This window comes from Crinia signifera, chromosome 3, assembly GCF_055691185.1.
Source record: "Crinia signifera chromosome 3, ASM5569118v1, whole genome shotgun sequence".
In the NCBI taxonomy this organism is placed as follows: domain Eukaryota; kingdom Metazoa; phylum Chordata; class Amphibia; order Anura; family Myobatrachidae; genus Crinia; species Crinia signifera.
The window spans coordinates 8,834,518-8,853,603 of NC_139219.1; the positions used below are offsets into that span (position 1 = coordinate 8,834,518).

Sequence of the window (19,086 nt, forward strand, 5' to 3'; positions counted from 1 at the left end):
ATCAGTGTGATAGAGAATAGGCCGTGGGGTGAGGGAGTGCATCTGTGTGATATAGTGCAGGCCGCAGGGTGAGGGAGCGCATCAGTGTGATATAGTGCAGGCCGCAGGGTGAGGGAGGGCATCAGTGTGATATAGTGCAGGCCGCAGGGGTGAAGGTGTGCATCATTGTGATTGAGCACAGGCCGTGGGGTGAGGGAGGATGTCAGTGTGATAGAACACAGGCCGCTGGGTGAGGGAGTACATTGGTGTGATAGAACACAGGCCGCTGGGTGAGGGAGTACATTGGTGTGATAGAACACAGGCCGTAGGGTAAGGGAGTGCGTTAGTGTGATAGAGTACAGGCCGCAGGGTGAGGGCGTGCATCAGTGTGATAGAGCACAGGCCACAGGGTGAGGGAGTACATAAGTGTGATAGAACACAGGCCACAAGGGTGAGGGAGTGCATCAGTGTGATAGAGCACAGGCCGCAGGGTGAGGGAGCACGTCATGGTGAAAGAGCACAGGCCGCAGGGTGAGGGAGGGCATCAGTGTGATAGAGCACATGTCGCAGGGGTGAGGGAGCGCATCAGTATGATAGAGAATAGGCCGTGGGGTGAGGGAGTGCATCTGTGTGGTACAGCGCAGGCCGCAGGGTGAGGGAGGGCGTCAGTGTGATAGAGCGCAGGCTGCAGGGTGAGGGAGGGCATCAGTGTGATAGAGCACATGTCGCAGGGGTGAGGGAGCGCATCAGTGTGATAGAGAATAGGCCGTGGGGTGAGGGAGTGCATCTGTGTGGTACAGCGCAGGCCGCAGGGTGAGGGAGGGCATCAGTGTGATAGAGCGCAGGCTGCAGGGTGAGGGAGGGCATCAGTGTGATAGAGCACATGTCGCAGGGGTGAGGGAGCGCATCAGTGTGATAGAGAATAGGCCGTGGGGCAGTGGCGGAACTAGTGAGTGGTTGGCCCAGGGGCAAAATAAAATTTGGGCCCCCTCCTCCACTCCAACATGGAGTTCACAATATGCCACACACCAGTGGGTGGTAGCAGTGGGCCCCTTAGTCTTCAGGGGCCCTGGTGCAATGCACCTGCTGCACCAATGGTAGTTCCGCCTCTGCCGTGGGGTGAGGGAGTGCATCTGTGTGGTACAGCGCAGGCCGCAGGGTGAGGGAGGGCGTCAGTGTGATATAGTGCAGGCCGCAGGGTGAGGGAGCGCATCAGTGTGATAGAGCACAGGCCGCAGGGTAAGGGAGTGCGTTAGTGTGATAGAGCACAGGCCACAGGGAGAGGGAGGGCGTCAGTGTGATAGAGCACAGGCTGCAGAGTGAGGGAGCGCGTCAGTGTGATAGAACACAGGCCACAGGGTGAGGGAGCATGTCAGTGTGATAGAACACAGGTCGCGGGGGTGAGGGAGCACATCAGTGTGTTAGAGCACAGGCCGCAGGGTGAGGGAGTGCGTCAGAATGATAATGCTCAGGCCACAGGGTGAGGGAGCGCATCAGTGTGATAGAGCGCAGGCTGCAGGGTGAGGGAGAGCGTCAGTGTGATAGAGTGCAGGCCGCGGGGTGAGGGAGTGCATCAGTGTGATAGAGCGCAGGCCACAGGGTGAGGGAGTGCATCAGTGTGATAGAGCACAGGCCGCAGGGTGAGGGAATGCGTCAGTGTGATAGAGTGCAGGCTGCAGGGTGAGGGAGAGTGTCGGGTGATAGAACACAGGCCGCAGGGTGAGGGAGTGCATCAGTGTGATAGAGCGCAGGCCACAGGGAGAGGGAGCGTATAAGTGTGATAGAACACAGGCCACAAGGGTGAGGGAGTGCATCAGTGTGATAGAGCACATGCCGCAGGGTGAGGGAGCATGTCATGGTGAAAGAGCACAGGCCGCAGGGAGAGGGAGGGCATCAGTGTGATAGAGTGCAGGCTGCAGGGTGAGGGAGGGCATCAGTGTGATAGAGCACATGTCGCAGGGGTGAGGGAGCGCATCAGTGTGATAGAGAATAGGCCGTGGGGTGAGGGAGTGCATCTGTGTGAAATAGTGCAGGGTGAGGGAGCGCATCAGTGTGATAGAGCACAGGCCGTGGGGTGAGGGAGGATGTCAGTGTGATGAAACACAGGCCGCTGGGTGAGGGAGTACATTGGTGTGATAGAGCACAGGCCGCAGGGTAAGGGAGTGCGTTAGTGTGATAGAGTACAGGCCGCAGGGTGAGGGCGTGCATCAGTGTGATAGAGTGCAGGCCGCGGGGTGAGGGAGGGCGTCAGTGTGATAGAGCACAGGCTGCAGGGTGAGGGAGCGCGTCAGTGTAATAGAACACAGGCCACAAGGGTGAGGGAGTGCATCAGTGTGATAGAGCACATGTCGCAGGGGTAAGGGAGTGCATCTGTGTGGTACAGCGCAGGCCGCGGGGTAAGGGAGTGCGTCAGTGTGATATAGTGCAGGCCGCAGGGTGAGGGAGCGCATCAGTGTGATAGAGCACAGGCCACAGGGAGAGGGAGGGCGTCAGTGTGATAGAGCACAGGCTGCAGAGTGAGGGAGCGCGTCAGCGTGATAGAACACAGGCCGCAGGTTGAGGTAACATTTCAGTGTGATAGAACACAGGTCGCGGGGGTGAGGGAGCGCATCAGTGTGATAGAGCACAGGCCGCGGGGTGAGGGAGCACATCAGTGTGTTAGAGCACAGGCCGCAGGGTGAGGGAGTGCGTCAGAATGATAATGCTCAGGCCACAGGGTGAGGGAGCGCATCAGTGTGATAGAGCGCAGGCTGCAGGGTGAGGGAGAGCGTCAGTGTGAGAGCACAGGCCGCAGGGTGAGGGAATGCGTCAGTGTGATAGAGTGCAGGCTGCAGGGTGAGGGAGAGTGTCAGTGTGATAGAACACAGGCCGCAGGGTGAGGGAAAGCATCAGTGTGATAGAGCGCAGGCCACAGGGTGAGGGAGCGTATAAGTGTGATAGAGCACAGGCCGCAGGGTAAGGGAGTGCGTTAGTGTGATAGAGCACATGCCACAGGGTGAGGGAGCATGTCATGGTGAAAGAGCACAGGCCGCAGGGAGAGGGAGGGCATCAGTGTGATAGAGCGCAGGCTGCAGGGTGAGGGAGGGCATCAGTGTAATAGAGCACGTCGCAGGGGTGAGGGAGTGCATCGGTGTGATAGAGAATAAGCCGTGGGGTGAGGGAGTGCATCTGTGTGATATAGTGCAGGCCGCAGAGTGAGGATGAGCATCAGTGTGATAGAGTACAGGCCGCAGGGTGAGGGCGCGCATCAGTGTGATAGAGTGCAGGCCGCGGGATGAGGGAGGGCATCAGTGTGATAGAGCGCAGGCCATAGGGTGAGGGAGCGTATAAGTGTGATAGAACACAGGCCACAAGGGTGAGGAAGTGCATCAGTGTGATAGAGCACATGCCGCAGGGTGAGGGAGCACGTCATGGTGAAAGAGCACAGGCCGCAGGGTGAGGGAGCGCATCAGTGTGATAGAGCGCAGGCTGCAGGGTGAGGGAGGGCATCAGTGTGATAGAGCACATGTCACAGGGGTGAGGGAGCGCATCAGTGTGATAGACAGGCCGTGGGGTGAGGGAGTGCGTCAGTGTGATATAGTGCAGGCTGCAGGGTGAGGGAGTGCATCAGTGTGATAGAGCACAGGCCACAGGGAGAGGGAGGGCGTCAGTGTGATAGAGCACAGGCTGCAGAGTGAGGAAGCGCCTCAGTGTGATAGAACACAGGCCGCAGGTTGAGGGAGCATGTCAGTGTGATAGAACACAGGTCGCGGGGGTGAGGGAGCGCATCAGTGTGATAGAGAACAGGCCGCAGGGTGAGGGAGCACGTCATGGTGAAAGAGCGCAGGCCACAGGGTGAAGGATGGGATCAGTGTGATAGAGCGCAGGCCGCAGGGTGAAGGAGGGCATCAGTGTGATAGAGCACAGGTTGCGGGGGTAAGGGAGTATGTCAGTGTGATAGAGCACAGGCTGCAGGGTGAGGGAGGGCATCAGTGTGATAGAGCGCAGGCCGCAGGGTGAAGGAGGGCATCAGTGTGATAGAGCACAGGCTGCAGGGTGAGGGAGCACGTCAGTGTGATAGAGCACAGGTTGCAGGGTGAGGGAGTGCATCAGTGTGATAGAGCACAGGCTGCAGGGTGAGGGTGTGCATCAGTGTGATAGAGCACAGGTTGCAGGGTGAGGGAATACATCAGTGTGATAGAGCACAGGCTGCAGGGTGAGGGAGCACGTCAGTGTGATAAAGCACAGGTTGCAGGGTGAGGGAATACATCAGTGTGATAGAGCACAGGCTGCAGGGTGAGGGAGCGCATCAGTGTGATAGAGCGCAGGCCGCAGGGTGAAGGAGGGCATCAGTGTGATAGAGCACAGGCTGCAGGGTGAGGGAATACATCAGTGTGATAGAGCACAGGCTGCAGGGTGAGGGAGGGCATCAGTGTGATAGAGCGCAGGCCGCAGGGTGAAGGAGGGCATCAGTGTGATAGAGCACAGGCTGCAGGGTGAGGGAATACATCAGTGTGATAGAGCACAGGCTGCAGGGTGAGGGAGGGCATCAGTGTGATAGAGCGCAGGCCGCAGGGTGAAGGAGGGCATCAGTGTGATAGAGCACAGGCCACAGGGTGATAAACGGACACTACTGTGTGGTGTAATGTGAATTGGTACTATTATGTGACCATGCCCCTTCCCCCCATGAAGCAATGGCCATACATTTTTGGACGCGTGCCTTCTGGGTTAACTGTTTCAGGTATGGGGGGGGGGGGGGCACCAACATGTCTAGTTATGGCACTCGGTTGTATTTATCTGTAAAGAGGCATACACATATTGACATTTTAGGCTACACCCCATCACTTTGTGTGCATGCAGTCAACATGTGTACAGAATGAGTACTTTATCAACGACTAATCAGCTCCTAACTGTCCCTTTTTAAACCCAGCCTGTTACTTAACAGTCAGGATCCAATTGGCCAGTGATAAAGTACCAGGAACTTTATCACTTCTCCTCCCTTATCACTGCTTCATACAGCTACCCCTCACTGACCTAGCCTAAATCGCTTAGCACAAATCTCAACTGATGATCCCATTTGATTTCTCTCACCCCCACTCCCCCCGAGTATGTAAAGGCCCCCATACACGCCCCCGACTTCCCCCTGAGCTTCCCCGGCTGCTCCCCGGGAGAGCTTGATTAGATTGGCACTTGATGTGCCATTTTTTACATGTGATAAATCGTCTCGATTTATCACATGTAAAAAACCCGAGGAGCAGGGGGGGGGGGGGGCTGCTGGTGGGAGCAGGGGGGCTGGGGACGCTGCGGGGACACAGACGCTGCGGGGGACACAGGCGGCATAGAGCCGGGCAGAGGGAGCCGGGAGCTGTCAGTGCTAGAAAAAAAAGCCTATACAATGAATGGACAGCCTGTGATTGGCTGAGCGCTCTCTCAGCCAATTGCTGACTGGCTGAGAGAGCGCTCAGCCAATCACAGGCCGCCCATTCATTGTATGGGCTTTTTTTTTTATTCAGTGCACTGCTGACAGCTCCCGGCTCCCCCCGCCCGGCTCTATGCCGCCTGTGTCCCTCGCAGCGTCCCCAGCCCCCCCTGCTCCCTCCACCGCCACACCGCCCCACTAGGTCCCAAGTCGGGTGGTCGGACGTGCAGCAGGTCCGACCACCCGACGCAGATCCGATGCGCACGGGACCGCGCATCGGATCTGAGGGGACATCAAAACTAGCCGATTTTGGTCCGATTTAGGCCAGATCCGACTGATCTGGCCGAAATCGGACCAAAATCGGCTAGTGTATGGGGGCCTTAACAGTTACATAATGGGGGTATTGTGCAATCAGGGAGATCTTCACTACTGTTCATGGCGTCCCACTGAGAGCTGGCAAGTACTGTGGTTTTTAGTTTTTTTTTCATTATGTATTATATAGTAGTTTTATTTTCTGTATTTTATGGAGTTCTTTTATAGTAAGCTGTTCTTCAAAGATGACAAAATGCGACAATACCAGCACATGATAAAAGGAAATGATGTCATATATAAATGTTTGCCTTCCTTTGTTTCACCAACATTTAATCAGCTGCTAGGAATGTTCGTCTTTCCTCTCCACAATAATGGCCCCTACACACGGGGCAATTGCAGGGCATTTTCTAAGGATCTCACTAAATTGCTTAGAAAATGCCTCTACATTGCTCTGTGTGTAAGGGCCATAGCGATAGTGATGCGTGTCCCCACGCATCGCAATCACCCAGGGATTGATATCCAGCATGCTCTGGAAATCTACTAAATTGCCGGTCAGGGCCAGTGTTCACACCGGAGCCACTGGCCCAGGCATGAACAGCGGTCATCTGAGTAACCCCAACTATCTCAGGGTGCTCGGTGTTTTCACATGAACCCAATAAAGTTACATCCAATGATGAGTCACTTGGCTCCGTATGCTGTTAAGGCCCCATTTACGCTGTTACCACCCCACCACCTGCATAAGACACAGCAGAGGGAATTTACTAACGGTGCCCATACACGGTGCGTTTTGCAGGTGCAACGCGCGCTCCCGCACACATCCCATCGCACAGCTCAAAAAGTTTGTGCTGCACATACTTTTTGAACTAGGTTTCGATCGCATTGCACGCAAATCGCATGCGATGCGATCTAGTCCAAGACGCATCCAGTTATTGTACGGTGTATGGGCACTTGGGGACACCGGTGATCACCGCTGCTGGGATCAATGAATAGACCCCGATACTAATGCCCCGCCTACCCAGCTCGAGGCCCAACCCTCTTTTCGCATCCGACACAGTGCGTCCTGGGTTACCCATTACAAAACTTGGGAGGTATGGTCTAATGTCAGCGCTGCTTCCAAACAGGCAGACAACAAGGTTTCTGCAGATGCAGTTGAAAAGTCCATCTAATATATTACGCTGGACCTCCAAAAGACCTGCACACGTTGCTGACACTCTGGGTACAAAGTGATGACTGTGACTAATGTACCCTCATCACAATGAGTGATAGAGCCGATGAATAGGGCTGAAAAGCAGCGATTGTCACTGTTAATCCTCAGCCTGAATACCGGAGTGCTGATCACCTAAATTCATTATGCTGCCAGTATCATCCAGCATTTTATAAGGCACATGTGAGAAGGAGGAATGCCTTTCTGCTGGGAGGGTGTTACATTTCTTGGATGTCTGACAGCTCATTGATTAAATCACACTTCATTTTATTCTGTTAACTGTATCATCGCCATGTATACATTTCAGTAAGCGAACACATTTGGACTATTTGTAATGTTATGGTACCGATTACTTGTTACTCCGCTGCTGGATTGTAGGCACAGATGTTGCTTACATACAAGGCTGGTCTGGCACTAGTATCAGATGAACGAAGGTGCTACCATAGGTGCAGGGAGTGCAGCTGTTATGGGGCCCAGAGCTGAGAGGGGCCACCTTCCCTGTCACAGTTACATGTGTTATATACAGGGGTGTAGCTACCATAGGTGCAGGGAGTGCAGCTGCTATGGGGCCCAGAGCTGAGAGGGGCCACCTTCTCTGTCACAGTTACATGTGTTATATACAGGGTGTAGCTACAATAGGTGCAGGGGGTGCAGCTGCTATGAGCACAGAGCTGAGAGGGGCCACCTTCTCTGTCACAGTTACATGTGTTATATACAAGGGTGTAGATACCATAGCTGCAGGGAGTGCAGCTGCTATGGGCCCAGAGCTGAGAGAGGCCACCTTCCTTGTCACAGTTACAGGTGTTATATACAGGGTGTAACTACCATAGGTGCAGGGGGTGCAGCTGCTATGGGGCCCAGAGCTGAGAGGGGCCACCTTCCCTGTCACAGTTACATGTGTTATATACAGGGTGTGACTACCATAGGTGCAGGGGGTACAGCTGCTATGGGGCCCAGAGCTGAGAGTGGCCACCTTCCCTGTCACAGTTACATGTGTTATATACAGAGGTGTAATTACCATAGGTGCAGGGAGAGCAGCTGCTATGGGGCCCAGAGCTGAGAGGGGCCACCTTCTCTGTCACAGTAACATGTGTTATATACAGGATGTAACTACCATAGGTGCAGGGGGTGCAGCTGCTATGGGTAGGGTTACCACCTAGTCCCTTTAATTCCGGACACATATTAATTACACAGGTTCTGTGGCTGGCTGACTTCAAGACTCCACTTCACCTGATTTTAAACTGCCACAGAACCTGTGTAATTAACATGTGTCCGGAATTAAAGGGACTAGGTGGTAACCCTAGCTATGGGGCCCAGAGCTGTGAGGGGCCACCTTTCCTGTCACAGTTACATGTGTTATATACAGGGGTGTAGCTACCATAGGTGCAGGGAGTGCAGCTGCTATGGGCCCAGAGCTGAGAGGGGCCACCTTCCCTGTCACAGTTACATGTGTTATATACAGGGGTGTAGCTACCATAGGTGCAGGGAGTGCAGCTGCTATGGGGCCCAGAGCTGAGAGGGGTCACCTTCCCTGTCACAGTTACATGTGTTATATACAGGGGTGTAACTACCATAGGTGCAGGGAGTGCAGCTGCTATGGTGCCCAGAGCTGAGAGGGGCCACCTTCCCTGTCACAGTTACATGTGTTATATACAGGGTGTAGCTACCATAGGTGCAGGAAGTGCAGCTGCTATGGGCCCAGAGCTGAGAGGGGCCACCTTCCTTGTCACAGTTACTTGTGTTATATACAGGGGTGTAGCTACCATAGGTGCAGGGAGTGCAGCTGCTATGGGGCCCAGAGCTGAGAGGGGCCACCTTCCCTGTCACAGTTACATGTGTTATATACAGGGTGTAGCTACCATAGGTGCAGGGAGTGCAGCTGCTATGGGGCCCAGATCTGAGAGGGGCCACCTTCCTTGTCACAGTTACTTGTGTTATATACAGGGGTGTAGCTACCATATGTGCAGGGAGTGCAGCTGCTATGGGGCCCAGAGCTGAGAGGGGCCACCTTCCCTGTCACAGGTACATGTGTTATATACAGGGTGTAGCTACCATAGGTGCAGGGGGTGCAACTTCTATGAGTCCCAGATCTGAGCGGGGCCACCTTCCCTGTCACAGTTACATGTGTTATATACAGGGGTGTAGCTACCATAGGCGCAGGGAGTGCAGTTGCTATGGGGCCCGGAGCTGAGAGGGGCCACCTTCCCTGTGACAGTAATATGTGTTATATACAGGGTGTAGCTACCATAGGTGCAGGGAGTGCAGCTGCTATGGGGCCCAGAGCTGAGAGGGGCCACCTTCCCTGTCACAGTTACATGTGTTATATACAGGGGTGTAGCTACCATAGGTGCAGGGAGTGCAGCTGCTATAGGGCCAGAGCTGAGAGGGGCCACCTTCCATGTCACAGTTACATGTGTTATATACAGTGTGTAGCTACCATAGGTGCAGGGGGTGCAGCTGCTATGGGGCCCAGAGCTGAGAGGGGCCACCTTCCCTGTCACAGTTACATGTGTTATATACAGAGTGTAGCAACCATAGGTGCAGGGAGTACGGCTGCTATGGGGCCCAGAGCTGAAAGGGGCCACCTTCCCTGTCACAGTTACATGTGTTATATACAGGGGTGTAGCTACCATAGGTGCAGGGAGTGCAGCTGCAATGGGGCCCAGAGCTGAGAGGGGCCACCTTCCCTGTCACAGTTACATGTGTTATATACAGGGTGTAACTACCATAGGTGCAGGGAGTGCAGCTGCTATGGGGCCCAGAGCTGAGAGGGGCCACCTTCCCTGTCACAGTTACATGTGTTATATACAGGGTGTAGCTACCATAGGTGCAGGGAGTGCAGCTGCTATGGGGCCCAGAGCTGAGAGGGGCCACCTTCCCTGTCACAGTTACATGTGTTATATACAGGGTGTAGCTACCATAGGTGCAGGGAGTGCAGCTGCTATGGGGCCCAGAGCTGAGAGGGGCCACCTTCCCTGTCACAGTTACATGTGTTATATACAGGGGTGTAGCTACCATAGGTGCAGGGAGTACAGCTGCTATGGGGCCCAGAGCTGAGAGGGGCCACCTTCCCTGTCACAGTTACATGTGTTATATACAGGGGTGTAGCTACCATAGGTGCAGGGAGTACAGCTGCTATGGGGCCCAGAGCTGAGAGGGGCCACCTTCCCTGTCATAGTTACATGTGTTATATACAGGGGTGTAGATACCATAGGTGCAGGGGGTGCAGCTGCTATGGGCCCAGAGCTGAGAGGGGCCACCTTCCCTGTCACAGTTACATGTGTTATATACAGGGGTGTAACTACCATAGGTGCAGGGAGTGCAGCTGCTATGGGTCCCAGAGCTGAGAGGGGCCACCTTCCCTGTCACAGTTACATGTGTTATATACAGGGGTGTAGCTACCATAGGTGCAGGGAGTGCAGCTGCTATGGGGCCCAGAGCTGAGAGGGGCCACCTTCCCTGTCACACTTACATCAGATATACACCTTTGGAAGATACAGTATATTGGGTCCGTTTTGCCTTGGTGCCTACATCATATGTATTTAGGCCCCTGGATCTGCTTATTGTAACATGGTATAAGTGGATGCATTATAATGTTACATAATATAAACTGGGGACTCTGTGTTGTGACATTATATGAATTGGAGACACTCAGGGCTGGAGCTACCACTAGGCAGCTGCCTAGGGCGCTGGCCACTAGAGGGCGCTCCTTATTTATCATTTAAATGTAGCTGCGCCGCAGGTCCCATGTGCGGCAGCCTCTTATTTCTCACCAGCATTAAAAAAAGTGTTTCTGCGGCTACCGCGGTTTCCGGAAGGCAGGAGGGAAGACCCGGAGCTCTGTAACAGCACTCCCACGTCAGACAACAGCCGCCTGCCAAGCCTTCCCTCACCACACTGACCGCCCCCGCCTCTCATTACAGTCAGCAGTGTCCAACAACATCGACGCTGTGGAGGCTCCCCGCAGAACCAATAGCGGTGCCTCCTTGCCGGCAGAAGTGGCCTCTCATCAAGCTAAGCAGTATCCCCCCACACACAGTAAGCTGCTCTTTGATGAGGTGTCTGGTACCTGCAGTAGTGGCTGCCTGGGGGAGGGGGTTATAATGCATATGTGCATTACATGGCTGTGTCTGTATATATACAGTATATATGTGTGTGTGTAGATATATATATATATAATGTATATATATATATATATATATGTGTGTGTGTGTGTATATTATGTATATGTGTGTATATATATATATATATATATATGTATATGTATATATGTGTGTGTGTGTTTAAGTTTTCCGAAGGGGTAAGGGGGGGGGGGGGGAGTTGGCAGAGGTTTTGCCTAGGGTGCTAAGAACCCTTGCACCGGCCCTGGAGACACTGTAATGTGACATTTCATAATGTCAAATTGAATCCAGGGTACTGTGTGTGTGTGTGTGTGTGTGTGTGTGTGTGTGTATGTGTGTGTACTAGAAGCACTACAATGAGACATACAGTAATTACATTCTAAATGATAATTAAATGCAGAGATCTATCACTTCCAGTATGACACAAGGGGAGTTTGTTTTGTCTCTGTCCACCGGTGCCACACCACTCAGTAGCCATGGAGACACAATGGCCGCCTTACTCTACCCCCGATGGACATCTCCGCTGTAGCCACCATATAGTGCCTGTCCTTCCATCTACTGCATGTAAGTGGTCTTTAGTGGCAATGAAATAAATATGTCATTAAAAAAAAGCCGCACACACCATATAAATATCTTTGTTTTTTATTTTTAAATATATCTTCACCAGTCAGAAAACCACACACTTTATCTTTACTACCTTAGGAGGGTAGAGGACATGCACCATGTTGGGAGCAGTGTGCCATGATGGGAGCAGTGGGCCATGGTGGGAGCAGTGGGCCATGGTGGGAGCAGTGGGCCATGGTGGGATCAGTGAGCCATGGTGGGAGCAGTGGGCCCTGGTGGGATCAGTGGGCCCTGGAGGGATCAGTCGGCCCTGGTGGGATCAGTGGGCCCTGGTGGGATCAGTGCGCCATTTTGGGAGCAGTGTGCCATGGTGGGAGCAGTGGGCCATGGTGGGATCAGTGCACCATGGTGGGAGCAGTGTGCCATGGTGAATTCAGTGTGCCATGGTGGAAGCAGCGGGCCCTGGTGGGAGTGGTGCGCCATGGTGGGATTGGTGCGCCATGATGGGATTGGTGCGCCATGATAGTAACGGTGCACCATGGTGGGAGCAGTAGGCCCTGGTGGGAGCAGTGTGCCCTGGTGGGAGCAGTGTGCCATGGTGGGAGCAGTGTGCCATGGTGGGATTGGTGCTCCATTATGGTAACGGTGTATCATGGTGGGAGCAGTGTGCCATGGTGGGAGCAGTGTGCCATGGTGTCAGGATATTGACTGTGGACCTACACCAGACATGTCCAAACTATGGTCCTTTATCTGTTGTGAAACTACAAGTCCCATCATGCCTGGCCACAGTTTTGCTATTAGGGAATGCTAAAACTATAGCAAGGCATGCTGGGATGTGTAGTTTCACAACAGCCAGAGGGCCGCAGGTAGGATATGCCTGACCTAGACATTGCCATCCGTATACCGTTTAATATCATTTGGTAACCACACGCCAGAGAGAGCGCGATATGCCAGTATAATAGATGTATTATCCAGCATTATAGTCATGGTTACGGCAATCTGTGTTATGCTGTGCTATAGTATTTTCATTAAATCATTTGTAGTCAGTGGCTTAACTATGAATTGGGCCCCCCCCCCCCCCCGCCGTTAATGGGGGGCGCGCCCCCCCATCCCCCGCCCGCAGCCTTACCTGTCTTGCTGGTCCCGGCTCCCTTGCTGGCTTCATTCTTCTGCTATGGAGACCGACCAACACAAAATGTCCACCCCCATACAGCAGACAGTTTCAGAGAACTGTCTACTATATGGGGCAGACATTTTATTGTGGTCCGTCTCACTAGCAGAAGAATGACCACCACTGAAGACAGGTATGGCTGCGGGCGGCGGATTGGCGGGCGATGGGCGGGCGGAGGATGGGCGGACGGGAGGGGGATAACTATAGCACCACAGCCCCCCGGCGCCCCCACATGCACAGCGCCCCCCCGCGACTGCGGGGGCTGCGGTGCTATAGTTACGCCTCTGTTTGTAGTGCTTTTTGTGTGTGCCTGGCTTACATTAATATTTCCTTTGTATAGCACTTTGCTAAGATCAGTATACTAATACCCTTTTACATCGCACCTAATAACCTGGGTCGAACAAACCCAGCAAACCCTGTGCCTCGGTCACCCATGGCACAGGGTGACCCAGAAGGGTTAAACCCAGGTCACCCTGTGTATAATGGTCAAGATCCCAGTTCCGACCCAGCTTAGTGATGTGAAAACGGTACTAGTGGCATAAGCAGGACACACGGAATGAGGAAGAAACACTACAATTCAGAACTTCCTTTTCACATGGACATTATAGTCAACAGTCATAAATAGGACATAGAATGTTGGGTCAAAATGTCAACATTTACCATGTCAACATTCAACATATATAGACAGTAGTAAAATGTCAACAAGTTATTATGCCGGCATATAGGGGTAACTCAGACCTGATCTGATCTGGCTGTATATTCGCCTCAATCCGTTAAGCCGACGATCCGCTCCAGAGTAATCCCACCTTGGGAATTAATGTGCTCGCTGTGTTTATCGCAGGACGGCCTTACACATGTGTACTGTATGCAAAGCAGTGTATCAATAATTGCCCGCTGTGCTTATTCGCAGCTGGTCTGAATCGGACCCTGGTGTGCGAGCAGCGCCTTACCGCCTCCCTACAGCTGCAGCTTTGCTAGTGACCCTCATGTCGGAATTCTGAGTGTCGACCTTTCACCTGTCAACAGTCTGAGAATGCGTTGCCTGTTGACAATTTAACAATGTCGACATTGTGATATTAACATTGTCATCGTCGACCAATATGTCTTCATAGGAAAATATGCTACGTTTAGTCAGCATAGTTCTGGAAACGTCTCATGAAGCCGACACACATTTCTAATAGTCAATCACTGTAATCAAACTGAACGTGTCAGGTGAACACTCTCTGACATTGGGGTTCTGAAACATAATACAAGCAAATGGACATGTGCACATATTGAGTCTGCGTTGGACACAAAATATTGTTTTTGGGGGGCATACTGTATGGAGAGAGATAAAATGGACAAAATACCAACCAATCAGCTTCCAACTGGAATTTTTCGGTACTTGTGTAGTTTCACGGCGTGTTTCAAACTTGGCAGCTTGCCAGACTCTGTGTTTAACTGTGCGCGTGCCGCTCTAGCTGTTCTCAGCGCAGCGCGTGGCTGCTTTACATATGTAATCTACGTTATCAGCGTAGCGCTGGGCAGCAGCAGCGCGCGCTGCCCAGCGCTGACAGGTCACTGTGGTACTTGTAGTTCCACAGTGAAATAGGCAGTCCTGTGCACCGCTGACAATGGGGGCATGTAAACTGGACACCCACGGCACACCGCTAACGTACGGGGCTTCTAAACTAGACACCCTGGCACAAGCTAAAATTTAGACGCTAAAGCATCTAAATCCAGACTCCCTAGAAACCGCTAAGAAGGGGGCATCTAAATTTAGACGCTAAAGCGTCTGAATTTAGTTGGGTCTAGGGGTGCATAGGGGAGCACTGTGCAAAACACTCTTAAACCTGTTCACAATGACACTAGTCGACGTAACAGCTGTTGACCTTGTTAATTCCACTATCCACGCCACCCCGAAGCGCGGCGAGCGGTACGCGTCCGTCCGAGCTTTTCATACCCCCACTATCCACTTCGGCGTGGAGTCAATTTTATAAAGTGTGGCGAGCGCAGCGAGCCACCGAGCCCGAAGCGTGGCGAGCGCAGCGAGCCCCGCGATGGGACGCGTATATCTGTGAAGTAATCCGCATCTGCTCGCCACGCTTCGGGCTCGCCACACTTTATAAAAACAACTCCACACTGACGTGGATAGTGGGGGTATGAAAAGGTCAGTCGGACGCGTACCGCATCCCCTCGCCAGGCTTCAGGGTGGCGTGGATAGTGGAATTAACAAGGTCAACAGCTGTTACGTTGACTAGTGTCATTGTGAACAGGTTTAAGAGTGTTTTGCACAGTGCACCCCTATGTACCCCTAGATCCAACTAAATTCAGATGCTTTAGTGTCTAAATTTTAGCGTGTGCCGGGGTGTCTAGTTTAGAAGCCCCGTAAGTTAGCGGTGTGCCGGGTGTCCAGTTTACATGCCCCCGTTGTCAGCGGTGTGCAGGACTGTCTATTTCACTGTGGAACTACAAGTACCACAGTGACCTGTCAGCGCTGGGCAGCACGCTGCTGCTGCTCAGCGCTACGCTGATAATGTAGATTACATATGTGAAGCAGGCACGCGCTGCACTGAGAACAGCTAGAGCGGCACGCGCACAGTTAAACACAGAGTCTGGCAAGCTGCCAAGTTTCAAACACAGACTGTGCGCACGGTGGCGCCGTGAAAATACACAAGTACCCATTTTTCAAACACAGCCTTTAAACTAGCAACTAAAAGCTGATTGGTTGGTACTTTATCCCTCTTTGGTAAATCCCCCCCTTGATGTATTATTCTTTTCTTCAGTATTTGGTGCTGAATCCATTAAACTGAAGCTTTGGGATCTCTTTTTCATCTGAAAATACGGTCCGGTCGATCCGTGAACTGGGACTGCCCACTTTGCTCAGCCACGCTTTCCTGTAAAGAGAGATAAATGAGTGCGTTACTCTAAACATCCCCCAAAGTGATCTTACTACAGGTTGTGTATCCCCCTTATCCAAATATCCGTTATCCAAATTATTCCGAAAACCAGATTTGATCTATTATCTTGTAGAAGATGCTAAATAAATAAGAAGTCTGATTGGTTGCCCGTAGCAACATCCCATCTTCAAACGAATGCCCATCTTAGGGTCCAGTGGGTACAAGGGGCACCCCGGGTTCTTGTTATAGGTCACAAATATGCAATGTGACCTATTGAGTATATAAGGTTTTAATGTTATACTATAAAATGTTTGATAATTGAATTGTTAGATTTAGATTTGTAGAGATTATCATATAAATAGTAACTGTGAACAATGGTTGGAAAAACGATGAAGATGACGGATTGTCTATGTGGGCTATAGATTTCTGTATTTAGGGAAAGGGACATGGACTGAAAGTTGCTGACATTTACTGCAATTTGTAGATTAGGGTCAAAGCAATTCAAAGCCCAAAGCCCACACCCCTTGCTCTGAGGCTCAGGCTCTGTACTGATTGGAGATAACAGGGGTGCCGGACGGGATCCCGACAGGCATTTACCCTGTCAAAACACCGACAGCCGGGTTCCCAACGGCCACCTGCTATTTTCCCTCGTGGGGGTCCAGGACCCCCATAGAGAGAGAATAGAATAGGTGGCGAGATGTAGCGAGCCACCGTGCCTGAGGCGTGGCGAGCTCAGCGAGCCTGAGGCATGGCGGGCGCAGTGAGCCCACAAGGGGCTTAGTTGCGCTCGCCATGCTGTCTGAGTCCAGACAGTCGGGATCCCGACGTCGGGATAATGACTGCCGGGATCTCGACTGTCGGAACCCTGTACCACACGCGATGACAGTGGGTACATGCAGTGGTGGAAACACTTCCATTGTATGGTAACTATGGTCCCACTTCACATGCAGTCCCGTGCTGTAGCAGTCACATCTGGTTGGGCAGTCCTGATGCCAGTGGTCAGAATTTTCATACCAGTATCTCAACAGGGCCACTCAACTAAACTAACCCTAACTCTCCCTCCTCATCATATCCCTAATCTCCCCCCCCCCCAACCTGACCCTCCCCCTAAGCCTATGGCTTCCCCCTCACTACCTATCCCCAACCCTCCCCCAGAAGCTTAACCCTCTGCCTATAGCTCCTCCCCCCCACCGCAGCCTAACCCCAGCCCTCCCCCTTCAGCCCATAGACTCCCCCCCCCTTCCCCCCGTTCTCAGGTAATGGAGAAATATTTGAACACTGTTCAACACCTCTTCAGGCAAGCCTATAATGTTTAAGTTCTACATGCATAACCCTCTGAGGCACTTATGTATTATATAGCTTCCCTTCTGGACTTGTAACTTGGTGGGACTGCTATGGTATTACTGGTGCCTGTCCTTGTGTTTCCCCCTATATCCCTATAGATTGTAAGCTTGCAGCAGGGCCCTCCTAACTCCAAGTCTGTATGTTGTTACCCAGTTTGTTTTATCACTGTCTACTATTGTAAAGCGCAACGGAATCTGCTGCGCTATATAAGACGCTGTAACGGAATCTGCTGCGATATATAAGATGCTGTAACGGAATCTGCTGCGCTATATAAGACACTGTAACGGAATCTGCTGCACTATATAAGACACTGTAACGGAATCTGCTGCGCTATATAAGACACTGTAACGGAATCTGCTGTGCTATATAAGACGCTGTAACGGAATCTGCTGCGCTATATAAGACGCTGTAACGGAATCTGCTGCGCTATATAAGACACTGTAACGGAATCTGCTGCGCTATATAAGACACTGTAACGGAATCTGCTGCACTATATGAGAAACTGTAAATAAATAAATAAATAAATAAATAACACTGTGACAACACCGTATCTGAGATTTTACCCTTTGACTCCATTCAAAATAAAGAGAAAAAAAATTATTGTGTTGAGGTAGAAAGATTTACTCGATGTGTTCCCCAAAACTTCCAGAGTCCTCTGTGCTCAGAAAATGACCATCACCCTTAGCCTTGTATGTCAGTCACATTTTCCATGAGCTGTTTTTATCTTTATTGATTACCACGTTATACAGGCCATGAGAAAGAGGGTTACAGCCAGTGGCAGGACTTGTGAGTGGTGGGGCCTGGTGTAAGAACCCAAGTTCACAATACGCAACACAGCAGTGGGGGGCAGGGGGAGGAAGAGTGTTACCTGGAAAAACAGTGGGTCACAGGCAGAGGATGACTGGGGCAGCAGCGGGCCCCTCAGTTCTCAGGGGCCCCGGGCACTGCTCCTGCTGCACCAATGGTAGTCCTGCCTCTTGTTACAGCAATGCTATATTAGTGGGGTAAAGGTAAGTATGAAAGTATGTTTAGTTTAGTGAGTGACCAATGTGCAACAGCAACATTGGCTCTCAAAGGGTTAAATAGTCATTCAGTCCAAATAAATGAGTGCTGAAATGTCAACCTACAGCTGATTTATGGCCAAGAGATGACAAATTGAAAATAATAAAGAATTATTTAAATTATTAATGCTTAAGTTTACTTTATAAATAGTATGTTCCAGCATCTCTTTTCTAATACTATCCGGGGGTTATTCTGGTTGACTCCTTTGTATGCGAATTCGCACCATTATATGCGTAGATGCTCGCAATAACAAAACATCGGTCCCCATGCGAACTAGCGGCCACAATGAACGGACCTGAATGAGGTCCTAGATGTAATGTCTCAGCAAGTGGCTACCCAACAGGAAGTTACTGCGAAATGAGTTCATATGTGCAAGGCTGATAGGTGGAAAGGACACTTACTACATGAATATACAGGTCCTTATGAGTACTTAGCAGGCCTTTAGGCTTAAGCAACAGTTTCTCAAACCCCGCCAGTAAATTCCAGGTTTTGAAGCTATCCATGCTTGAACACAGGTGACTTAATTAGTACCTCAGTAAATTTGATTTAAATATGTGGACTCAAGCATGGATATCATTAAAAACCTGGACTGTAATGGCAGAGTTTTGGAAACTCTCGCTTAAGCAATGGTCCTGCAGGATTTTATAAATGGCCTCAGATAATTTTTGGGGAAGCGTGTTGTAATATATAGATGACCTATCAACTTATTTTTCTTTACTAGACATCAAAGCTACATCAGCCAATTTGAGGGCATCAACTTGTTGCTAAATTGAAAAATGTGACGTGTCCTTCTTGGGTCTGATTCCAAGTAGTACACAAACCCCATTGTTTGCACACTTCTTAGATTGTTGCAGGTCTGTGCATGTGCGGAACGGGTCCTGTGTTGTCAATCGAGGTTCCCCCAACTTTGTTGGGTGTGTGGTTAGGCTGTATTCTTTTCAGAAGAGTGTATTGCCCCTATTTTCTGGCAGTGCCAAGACCAGGATCTTCCTTGGTCGATGCAGACTTCCTGGCCTTGGAAGCAGCCAGGAGATGGGAATTCTGAGTAAGCA

At 51.5% G+C, this 19,086-nt stretch overlaps 1 protein-coding gene across 2 annotated transcripts in view; it reads right to left on the bottom strand.

Annotated features, from left to right (window-relative positions):
- Positions 1-15,308: 15,308 nt before the first annotated feature.
- The window catches only part of ACYP2 (acylphosphatase 2), a 119,964-nt gene continuing 116,186 nt past the window's right edge, over positions 15,309-19,086 (bottom strand). For both annotated transcript variants that reach the window (XM_083175229.1, XM_083175227.1), the window contains exon 4: positions 15,309-15,625. In XM_083175229.1, the coding sequence (XP_083031355.1) occupies positions 15,511-15,625 (115 nt within the window). In that variant the 3' untranslated portion in view covers positions 15,309-15,510. The remainder of the gene's footprint in view (positions 15,626-19,086) is intronic.